General features: G+C 42.2%; 2 protein-coding genes across 2 annotated transcripts; one reads left to right on the forward strand and one right to left on the reverse strand.

The window, feature by feature from the left end:
* Positions 1-177: 177 nt before the first annotated feature.
* Positions 178-5683, forward strand: lmf2a (lipase maturation factor 2a). Its single transcript, XM_080871418.1, has 14 exons — positions 178-403; positions 1104-1357; positions 1436-1464; positions 1638-1831; positions 1966-2144; positions 2253-2397; positions 2561-2689; positions 2779-2884; positions 2978-3074; positions 3150-3332; positions 3437-3605; positions 3918-4029; positions 4241-4349; positions 4804-5683. Exons 1-14 carry the CDS (start codon positions 310-312, stop codon positions 5188-5190), a joined length of 2187 nt encoding a protein of 728 aa, XP_080727544.1. The 5' UTR covers positions 178-309; the 3' UTR covers positions 5191-5683.
* A 158-nt stretch (positions 5684-5841) lies between these two features.
* miox (myo-inositol oxygenase) lies at positions 5842-7994 on the reverse strand. The gene is made up of 7 exons (XM_080871434.1): positions 7682-7994; positions 7523-7590; positions 7199-7308; positions 6830-6897; positions 6667-6716; positions 6155-6267; positions 5842-6077 (listed from the first exon to the last, which is right to left on the reverse strand). The coding sequence occupies exons 1-7, from the start codon at positions 7848-7850 to the stop codon at positions 5969-5971; spliced, it is 687 nt and encodes a 228-aa protein (XP_080727560.1). The 5' UTR covers positions 7851-7994; the 3' UTR covers positions 5842-5968.
* Between the last annotated feature and the right edge of the window lie 2933 nt (positions 7995-10927).

Genomic DNA, 10927 nt, shown 5'->3' on the forward strand with positions numbered 1-10927 from the left:
ATGAAAATATAAAAAATAAATGTATACGACATTGATTTGTTCTTGTAAAATGTATTTTATTAATTATGATCTGATCGTCAGAAACAAGCTAATCCTTAAATCGGGTTATATATCTAAATTCCCGTGTACCTTTAACGCACCACACCGTTCAAGCCACCTGCAGCGGCACCTAGCGACCATTCGGGTGAATTTAGCGTAAGCAGCTCGTTTCTACGTGTCCCCCAGCTACGTGAAATCCCGCTCCCAGCTTCCACAGGAGTAGCAGCGATAGGTGAAGGGGTAAAAAAGCAGAACGGGAGTCGGTCAAACATGGGGGAAGTTGTTCTGCCACGCCGCATGTTCCTCTGGTGCATGGCGGTCATCTACTTGACTGCTTTTGTTTCCCTCTACGTGCAGATACCAGGTGAGCCTCAACTCTGCAGCCCAAGAAGCGGCTAGCTGACTTCCCTTAATGTTATGTGTTAGCCTGTTAGCTGGGAACTTGGCGCTTCCTGTGTGTCCGTTCCTCTGCTTTCCACGCCGTTAGACGTGGTGAAGAACCGCCTGGAAGTTTCTTCATCCCGGGCACGGTCAGCCTGCAACTGGGCCAAATTTACAAGCAACCTGTTGTAAAAAAAAAAGACATACGGTGGCATTTTGAGTCACAGCACACCCGAACTATGTTTTTAATGTAAGGGGTATCTCTGCAGCCCAGTTAAGTTAAAAAAAAAAAAAATTTCCTCCGCCCATATTTGAAAGGAAATGTATTTGGGCTATTTTTTAATTTAGTCGCAATGGCAACATGACTTTCCACTGCAAAGGTTACTACTGTTTATTTTCGTTAATTTTTACGCCATAGTACATACATTTGCAACATTGTTAAACTTGTTAAGAACTGGTGGTTATAATAAAATATTTTCATTCATTTTACTTATAGAACTGCATCACATATGTATGACCAGTGTTGTTATTTTTCGATTCCACCCAGCAGGTCACCAGATTATAATGACTCAGATTATAATCTCCAGCACTGAGAAGTAAAATTCATTAAAAAGAGTAACATAATGAATCCACTGCTCACCACCAGCATAATCAGTACTGTTGCTTTCCGTGTTTGTGTGCAGGTCTGTATGGAAATGAGGGGCTGCTCCCTGCCCGCTGGCAGCTGCGATACAGCGGGAAGCCTCTGGTGGAGCAGCTGCTCTCCTCTCCCACGCTGTTGTGGCTGGGACCTCGGCTTGGCCTGGACACTCACACTGCCATGGAGCTGCTGTGTCTTATCGGTGCGGCACTGAGCCTTGCTGCCACGCTGGTGGAGGCTTTTCGAGACAGTGTGGTGTTCTTCTGCCTCTGGGTCTTGTACCTGTCTATGTATGAGGTGATTTTGCACGGTGGTAATGCGCTCTTCTGTTTTTTCCTGTCACAGTATTTCTCACTAAACTTTTGTCTGTTACAGGTAGGCCAGGTTTTCCTCTACTTCCAGTGGTGAGTGCAATGCAGTTCATTTTTTTCCTGAATACCACACAGCTTCTAAAACAGCAGCTGCTTAAAGGAGATCATTTTATCAGTGTGCTGCAAGGTCTCTGCTGCTGTGCAACACTGTTGTAGATGCAATTTCTTACTAGTCTCTCCTCTTGCTTTGATTGCTTGCTTTTCAGGGACAACCTGCTCCTAGAGACGGGGTTCCTCTGTATCCTTGTTGCTCCCCTGACTTTAATCGGAGGGTCACGAGGGGTCAGAGAGCACGATCGTGTCACCTTCTGGCTTACTCGCTGGCTGCTCTTCAGACTCATGTTTGCATCCGGGGTGGTGAAGCTAACCTCACGTTGTCCCACCTGGTGGGGCCTCACAGGTACGGATGAGTGACTGTATGGATGCCATTTATGCTGTCTTTACACAGTGGTGTCATGTTTTCTTTTCCCATTTCATTCTGTCATTTTCCTCCATCTGATTACTCTCTCCCTCTTTTTGCTGTGTGTTGAGCAGCCCTCACGTATCACTACGAGACTCAGTGTATCCCAACCCCTCTGGCCTGGTTTGCCCACCAGTTGCCGGTGTGCTGGCAGAAGCTGAGCGTGGTGGGAGCCTTCGTTATCGAGATCGCTGTTCCGTTCCTGTTCTTCAGTCCACTGCGGAGGCTCCGACTTGGAGCTTTTTACTTGCAGGTGAAAAGAAATGAATTTTTTCACGTTTTGCTTTAGTTTCACCTGCAGTATTATCAACTTCAATGTTGGCTCTAAAATGAAATCAGTCTGTTTTCTCTCCTCGTGTAGGTGCTGCTTCAAGTCTTCATCATTTTGTCTGGCAACTACAACTTCTTCAACCTGCTGACTGTGACCCTCTGTCTGTCACTTCTGGATGATCGCCATGTCTATTTCTGGTTGCGCAAGGCATACAAGACTGATAACGGGAATGATGGTATGAAACTTCATTGCACAGCTGCAGCCCAGGCGATGTTTCGTAGGCTAAGGCGTAGCTGTTTGTCACGAAGAATGCACATTTTGTTTTATCTCAACTTCCTTCAGACTAAAAGAAATATTGAGGACAAACTTTGCTCACTCTCTCTCTCCACTGTATTTAGACTCAAAGCTGTGGTCGTGGCTGTGTTACCTGCTGGAGCTGGTGGTCTGGGCTCTGCTGATTGTTGGAACAATCATCTGCTTTGACCTGCAGCTGGATACAGCTAAGAAAGGCATCTCCTCGCGGACAGGTGAGTGTTTCTTTTTTTTTTTTTCTTTTTATGTGCCTGTAACCAATTTTGCTTCTCTTTTTTCATGTTCCTTAAAATGTCCTTGGCAGCATTTACATACCACCAGTTTAACCTGTTTCTGAAGACCGTCACTATTCCCTGTATCTGGATCGGTGTCCTCTCACTCACCTGGGAGATGGTTACCTCTCTCTTCAGGTAAGATTGACCTATAAATGGTTGTGATGTGTTGCTTGTTGAGCAGTTGCCTTTTAGATGTTGTGCAACTTAACATCTAACTTTTATTTCTAGGTGTGCGTGTGTGTCTGGTTTCTTTAAGAGGTTTTGGGGAACGGTCCAGTGGACGGTGTTCGCAGGGGCTGCAGCTTCAATGTTCGCTGTCAGCCTGGTGAGTTCTGTTGGAAACATGGGAACTGATAAAGCTCATAAGCGATCAGCTGTAAATCGCCTGATTCTCTTTCAGGTGCCGTTTACCTTCATAGAGTACGATTCCAACTCCAGGTTGTGGCCAGGAGTGCGCCAAGCCTATGAGATGGTTGATCGCTATCAGGTAGTCAACTCGTACGGTTTGTTCAGAAGGATGACCGGAGTTGGCGGGCGACCCGAGGTTGTCATTGAGGGAAGCAGTGATGGGGTCACATGGACGGTGAGAACTTAAACAAGATGTAAAATTCTCTAATTTGTAAATTAGGAAAACTGCATATTTCATAACATTAACTTATTTTCATTTAAATCTTTTTTTCTTTATAGGAGATTGAGTTCATGTATAAGCCAGGGAATCTGAGTGCACCTCCTCCTGTGCTGACACCCCATCAGCCCAGGCTGGACTGGCAAATGTGGTTTGCTGCTCTTGGGCCCAATACGCAATCTCCATGGTTCACCAGCCTGATGTACAGACTCCTGCAAGGAAAAAGAGACGGTATGAACACGTAGAGCGGAGAGCTGCATTTTCCTTGTGCAGCTGCTTAATGGGAAGTTCAGTTAATCAAATTAGGGGGAAAAAATCCCATGTTGTTTGTTTATACGGTTTTATTTGAAAGCCACATTTTATGGTATTTTCAAAGGTGGTGCAATCAAAAGAAAAAGTAGCAGGAGGCAAATAAAAATCCACCAGAGATCCATGTTACAAGTTTTCTGTTCTACCTTAGTCTTGACTTAGACTATTCTACAGTGCTCAATTACCTTGGTCAGGAACAAACAGTTCTCTTAAAGTTTGCTTTGTGTTCTGCAGTTGTTGAACTGATCCAGTCGGATGTATCCCAGTATCCATTTCACCAGCAGCCGCCTGCCTATCTGCGAGCTCACCGCTACAGATACTGGTTTACCGAATCAAAGGCTGACGGGTCAGTGCTCTCTGGTTCTCCTCGTGCTTCATTGTGTTTGCATGCATTGAAGAAACTTCACTGGAAACATTTCACGGCTTGATTTATTCCTTTATTTCATTTTCTGGTGTTTAAAAAAAAAAAAAAAGTGACTTTAGACATGCATACTAAATTTAATGCAGGTTTACTTATTTTATCCTAAAACTAGACCTCACCGACTCTTTGTTTGCAGCTCTTTCCCAGAGCGCTGGTGGAGGAGGGTCTATGATGAGGAGTTCTATCCCATAGTGCATCTGGGAAACAGTTTCCTAGAGGGCATGCTCAACCAATATGGACTTAAGGTAACTCTCGAAAATGCTTTCCTGTATTCGAAGAGCTTAATGTTCGCTCCTGATTAGATTTAGGCTTCTGGATAGTTGTTCCACAGAACCAGATTTTTGTGTTTGAAGCCCTCCCTGGGACAAAAAAGGCAGACCAGTCAGAAGAGAAAAGAGGACCCACTGTACACCAGTGTGTCATCCTTTTCAGATGAGTTGTAGAGAATATTACAAGTGGTCAAAAGTGTGGGGGAGGGTGAAAATGAGATGCGGCATGCAGTTCTATTTTCCTGCATGAATTAGACTACATGTCCATGACGTATGCCAGTATAGGAAGCAGTCGGTTTCATAATTTCAGTGTGAAAACAAAACTAACATGATTGGTGATGTGATGTAATAAAAACACAAGCCTTAGTTTTCCAGCTCAAAAGATCCAGTGTTAGCACCACCACTGATCCACACTGATTTCTGTTTATAGGACAAGTCTCCTCCGCGCCGTTTGTCCAACACCACTGTTGCCCAAGCGGTGAGGTGGGTGCGCTCTCAGGTCAGAGGTGTCCCTGCGCACACACTTATCTGGACCCTGATTGCCTGCAGTGCCACCTTCTGTCTACTTCAGGGATTGCGACATAAAAGCAAAGATGCAGAGAAGCCTTCAGACGCTCACAAGGCCACAGCGACCGATCGTACTGAAAATGCGGCCGACGGCTCTTCTTCAGACCATCATGAGAAGTCTGATGAACAGCAGGCAGATGAGGAGGCTGACAAAGAAGCAGACAGTGAAGATGAGGTGGAAGAGGAGGGAGAAGAGGAGAACGAAGTTGATGAAGAAGATGAGGATGAAGAAAGGATAGAAAAAAGATGAGGGCCTTGAAAAAGCTACTGGTAATCCATCGTAGACTGTTATCACGTCTGCCTTTATAAAATGTTACCAAGATGACCAAAGAAGATGTTTTCTGTATTTTTGTGTTTCCCGATCAGCCACTCGTTAACAACATGCCTGCCTTGTTTCACCAACACTTCACTGCACCACACTGTATCTCTCTGTATTTCTGCTTCATCACTTTGCAGAAGTTTTTTAAACATTTTAATGCCTTCCTTGTCAGTTCTGACATATACAGCTGAACACCTGGAGAAACCCAGTTTAAAAAAAAACAAACAAATCATGTAGAATGAAACGAGAAACGATGATGTGGGCTCTGGTTTGTCTAGCGTTGACGCTACTGTTCGGCACAGTTTGTCTCCCGCCTGTGCTGTTTGCGTCTTGCTGTATGTACAGAACTAAATCACACAAGCACTTTTCCCCTTTTCTACAAACGTGTGTTTTGTTTTTGTTTAAGATTTCAAATTAAACACATGGAACACTGTAGTGTTTTGAAATCTTTTTATATATATGTAACAGTACAATAAAAGTGAAATTTTGATTTGTACATGCTTTATTGTATAAAATAGGCATTATTATAATGATTAGAATATACAAAATAAGATTGATTTATCCAGTAAAAACTAAACTATATACAGAAAGACACCAAGTCCAGCTATACATTTAGTCAGAGTGTCACAATATAGAAAATCATTCCACTAACCGATTTCTAACAGTGTTGTCGTTGATTTTTCTTTTTAAGCGTTCCTTTTGGTCCGTTTTACCACTGCAGTACTCCAGGACAGTACTTGTCAATCAGAGACCGGTAGTACACCTTCAGGTTGTTGACGTCAGGCAGATCAGTGGTTTTTGTGTACAGGTCAAATTTGCTGTAGATGAATCAGAGTTAAGTCCTGGGTACAAAACTTGACTGAACACATTTTACATGTGTGTTTAAGATACTCACTTGAACTCTTTGACCCAGGGCAGCATCTTCAAGTCTTTATCGTTGCACAGATGCATGTAATCTCCATGGGAGTGCCAGGGGTAGAAGGAATGGAAGCGAATCATGTATAAGCCCTGGAGGGAGACACAAATTAGAGGTGTCTCCAGTCACTGTATGCATGGAAAAAACAAATGTATTTTTTCCACTATAATCGGGATTTATCCACTAATTCTTCTATTCTACCCCTTTTGTTCTGATGCCTAATCTTTGACCTTTACTCCGGTTGTGTTGGAGTTGCAATCAGTCTTTCCCCACAAATTAATCCAATTAAATGTTTGGTTCTTAAACCTGCTGAAATCTACCCTGGTTCTCAAAGAGCACCAAGCAGAACTGGCACCATGTCAGAGGAAAAGAGGAATTAGTGTTTAAGCTGTTAATTCAGAGCCAAGACTTTCCTGTTGCCTAACACTTTTGTGCCAACTATAAAGCTAATTGCCCCCGATAAAAACAATTTAAGGTAATAATTAACTCACCTCCTCTGGGATGAGGCACTTGTTGAACTTCATAACTCTATAGAGATACTCTGAAGACAAGAACGCAAGGGTGTAGATCACAGTGTAATAGATAAATGCTCTTCTATAGTAGTAGAACTTTTAAAAATAATTTAAGTCATGCGTGGCTGATGATGCTTCTTACCATCGTGGCCCCAGGACATGAGGACATTGTCAAGGCCACAGTTTGGTTCGTAGATCCCAAACTCAGTGCTAAAGGGGGAAAAAACATAACAGGATCAACTCCCTGCACTTTTAATAATTAGACTACAATTTACTGTCAGCAGTCATAATTTTACAAGGAGCATATTTTCAATAGCACAAATAAAAAAAAAATTTTTGGTCAGCTGATTAACACCAACTGTGGACTGAACAGATGCAGATGTGTGTTTTTATGTCCACTGAGCAGTTTGCTTTCAAGCACACTTCGTTAACTTTTTTTTCCAATGTTCTCATCTGTAAAATATGTGCAATTATTTTGTGAAATTCGCAGAGTCAACGTCAGAATACCAACTTGTATTTGGGATTATTGTCATCTGGATTTTTCAGGAAGGTGTTGTTTCTGAACACAATGGAGTTTTGAAATTTGCAGCCAACGGGAAAAGTGTCGCCCACTACAGCCCACTACAGGACACAGAGACACAGACAGTTACCTTAGAAACCTATTAAAATTAAACATGAAACAAATGGGATTTATATAGTAATAATAACAATAATGAGCAATAAACTAAATGAACACAACTGTGTTAAAACTTCCGTTTGAGGAAAAGCAGCTCTGAAAACTTTGAACAGATGAATCTGCTGTGCCAGCTTTACCTATCTTGGACCCATCCCTCACCTGCGGTTCATCCCAGAGAGCCATGATCTTTCCGACATCATGGATCAGACCAACCAGCTGGAACCATTCTGAGAGGTACAGTAAGTAAAAGATATTTACTCTATAGCATGAGCTTTTCCACAGTCTCGGTGCATTTCTGATTCTCTCTCTGCACTTTACCTTTGTCTGGGTGTTCTTGGCGGATGCCTTCAGCAGTCTGGAAAGCGTGGAAGGAGTTGGGGAAGTCCACATCGGGATCAGACTCATCCACAAGCTGGTCTAGAGACATGATGGCATCCATCATCCCCATCCGGGTGTGGTTACAACCGTTCCATTCAGTGTGCTGCATCAATATTAGACAGTTAAATAACTCCAAGCGGTGTGTGAAAAATGCTCTGGTGAACAGATAGAAGTGATGCTATTCAGCGGTCAAAGGAGCTTGCAAAGAAAAGCGTCTGGACTTCTTTAAGTTGCTTGAAGACGTTTCACCTCTCATCCGAGAAGCTTCTTCAGTTCTAAGGTCAAATGGTGGGGAGTCCCAGATTTAAACCTAGTGGGAGTGTCTCCCCACAGCATGTTGCTGGGTCTGAAATACACTGGGATGTCATGCTTGGAGAAAACTCTCCTGAGTTTTTCTGATACACCGGCTACATAGGGGATGACAATGTTGTTGCGTCTGTCTTTCTTATCCTCCCTCGCTGGTGTCTGATCTTCTTTTCTGTGCCTCTTTGCTGACTTTAAGAACGCCCATTTAGGATAGCTGCACGTTTTGAGTGCTTCCTTTACATGCGTGTGTTCCTTGCACATGCGTGTGAAGGAACACACGCATGTAAAGGTTGCCGGTGTATCAGAAAAACTCAGGAGAGTTTTCTCCAAGCATGACATCCCGGTGCATTTCAGACCCAGCAACACGCTCAGACAGAAACTGGTTCACCCAAAAGACAAAACTCCAAAACACAGACTTAACAATGTGGTGTATGCTGTACAGTGCAGCGAGGAATGCTCAGACCTCTACATTGGAGAGACCAAACAGCCACTTCACAAGCGCATGGCACAACACAGAAGAGCCACCTCCACAGGACAAGACTCAGCAGTCCATCTGCATCTAAAGGACAAAGGTCACTCTTTCGAGGATGCCAATGTTCACATTTTGGACAGAGAGGACAGATGGTTTGAAAGAAGCCATCTATGTCCACTGTGAGCGATCATCTTTGAACAGAGGCGGTGGTTTACGACACCAACTGTCTGCCATCTATAATCCAGTTTTGAGTTCCCTCCCCTAGACGCCTTAACGACCACGCACATCCTGGGCCATCTGACCTCAGGAATTCTCATGATAAGGTGGGGCCAGGTTTCACAATGAGCTCACCCGAAACCCTGGCTGATTGGGACCCACACCCAGTTCCACACCTTGGCTCAGGCGATTAGAGGATCATCAGGGGGTCCTTTTTTCCCTCTGTGGGGGGATACTCCCACTAGGTTTAAATCTGGGACTCTCCACCATTTGACCTTAGAACTGAAGAAGCTTCTTGGATGAGAGGTGAAACGTCTTCAAGCAACTTAAAGAAGTCCAGACGCTTTTCTTTGCAAGCTCCTTTGACTACGATGACCTGGATGACTGAGAACCTTCACAGACACGATGCTATTCAGCAGTTAACACTAATATTCTGCCGTTTATAATAAAGCAAAAGCACATCATGTTGTCAAATATATGACAATATATTCAATGTATAACTTTGTGAGGAGAATTAGGTTAAGTAAACAATGTTAAGGCCAGAGACTGGTCTGTGATTCAGACCTCTTTCTTTTTTGTTTGCTCAGTCTGAGTCAAGTTTGCTCATCCAGAGGCAAATCCAGAGGTCGCACAAGTTCAGTGTGATTGACTAAAAGCTGCCATTCATGAATCTGTAACTGATCATTTCACATAGTGACAGACCTTATTTTTAATATCCAGGTCTCTTTTTTAAAATGTTCTCTTTGTACCAGGTTTTACTCACTGTTTTTTTTTTTCCTTCTAATTTTCTCACCTTTTGGTTTACAAACTCCACTGTTTGATAGGTGTGCATCAGGCTGTACGTGTTGAAGACACGGTCAATTAGGTTTCCGCTCTGAAAACACAGACCAACACCAACAGATTCTCAAAAGCAAAAACTGATTTCCAATGTTTCCGTGTGTTTTTTTATGTGTAATATCGTTACGTATGTTGCTAAATAGACTTCGGTGAACAGGTATTGCAAAGGGGTTATATACAAAATTTAAAAAAATTACCTGTTTCTCAATTATCTTTGTAGCTGTGTTATTGTACTTAATTGTAATCAATCAGCTTCCTTTTGTCCACTTACAATAAACAATAATTTTTTTAACTGCATAAATAAAGGATACATAAAAGTCCCTGCCAAAAAGTGATTGCGGCTTCTACCTTGTTACAGGAATGTTGTTTGTTGGTTAAGAGGACTTGATATAATTCACAAGAGATATATTTGACATATGTTTCACATATTGTAGATCAACAAGTTATTTATAGCAGTTTAAATACAAGCAATCAGTTTTTGGCACAACACCGGCCAATGATTGGTCGCTCAGTGGATCTAACAAACACACTCTAAAGGACTAAGTTCTGCCCCCACACCATTTATATATTACATATACATATGTACATATTAATTAAACTTATATTTACATGCTTTTTTATCAGTATTTATTATAATTAACTTTGTTTTTATCAATATTTATTCCCATTGTGAGAGTATGAATATTTATACTTTTAATCCCGTTTTTAACACTGGGTTACATAGTTGTTTAGTTAGATCAGACCATCAAATCAATGAGCTTCTCGGAAAATCTGCATTAGACTGTAATGTTTGATTAGTTAAAAATCTGATGACATATGCAGAACTGTGTCAGCCTCTGCTGATAAAAACTCAACTATCTTTCAGTGAGTTGACCCCACTGTGGAAGCTTAAACTCAGTGAATGACTAAATGAACTGAGTGAATGATCTGCTGTTACAGAACTGATCAAATTAGCCAGAAGTCAGACTCTATTGAGTAGAAAATAAGAACCTGAACTCCCCTTGTGGTCAGCCTTGGGTTAGTGTTAGGCACATTTTGATATTTTGCTTAAGTTTTGGCTCACTCTGAAGCTCAGCTTTTTTTTTTTTTTTTAACTTAAAGCAGTTATGTCTGCCTGTAATTATAACCTCAGTTTTTTCCTTCAACTCATAAATTAATGTGGAATTAAGCTGGTTTGTTTAATTACCTCAAAGTTTCTGTAGTCTTCCTTGTCTTTCGCCTTACTTGTCTCCAAATTTGGCCGATATGCCAGAGACGGGTCCGGACCCTTTGAGCAGTAAAAAGTACATTTTCAGATTTTACAAAGCTATGCAGCAACTCTGCTTTCAAATGAATGGTGTGAATGGGCAAAAATT

Source organism: Rhamphochromis sp. 'chilingali' (assembly GCF_963969265.1).
Source record: "Rhamphochromis sp. 'chilingali' genome assembly, chromosome: 2".
NCBI lineage: Eukaryota > Metazoa > Chordata > Actinopteri > Cichliformes > Cichlidae > Rhamphochromis > Rhamphochromis sp. 'chilingali'.

What these genes read in the sequence shown, in the direction of transcription:
- lmf2a (XM_080871418.1), top strand. Translation starts at nt 310, where the DNA reads ATGGGGGAAGTTGTTCTGCCACGCCGCATGTTCCTCTGGTGCATGGCG. An exon ending in TGTACCTGTCTATGTATGAG is followed by an intron (nt 1,358 to 1,435) that starts GTGATTTTGCAC and finishes TGTCTGTTACAG; the next exon opens with GTAGGCCAGGTTTTCCTCTA. An exon ending in GTTTTCCTCTACTTCCAGTG is followed by an intron (nt 1,465 to 1,637) that starts GTGAGTGCAATG and finishes CTTGCTTTTCAG; the next exon opens with GGACAACCTGCTCCTAGAGA.
- miox (XM_080871434.1), bottom strand. Translation starts at nt 7,850, where the DNA reads ATGCAGCACACTGAATGGAACGGTTGTAACCACACCCGGATGGGGATG. An exon ending in CCAAGAACACCCAGACAAAG is followed by an intron (nt 7,591 to 7,681) that starts GTAAAGTGCAGA and finishes TGTACCTCTCAG; the next exon opens with AATGGTTCCAGCTGGTTGGT. An exon ending in CCCTGGGTCAAAGAGTTCAA is followed by an intron (nt 6,078 to 6,154) that starts GTGAGTATCTTA and finishes ATTCATCTACAG; the next exon opens with CAAATTTGACCTGTACACAA.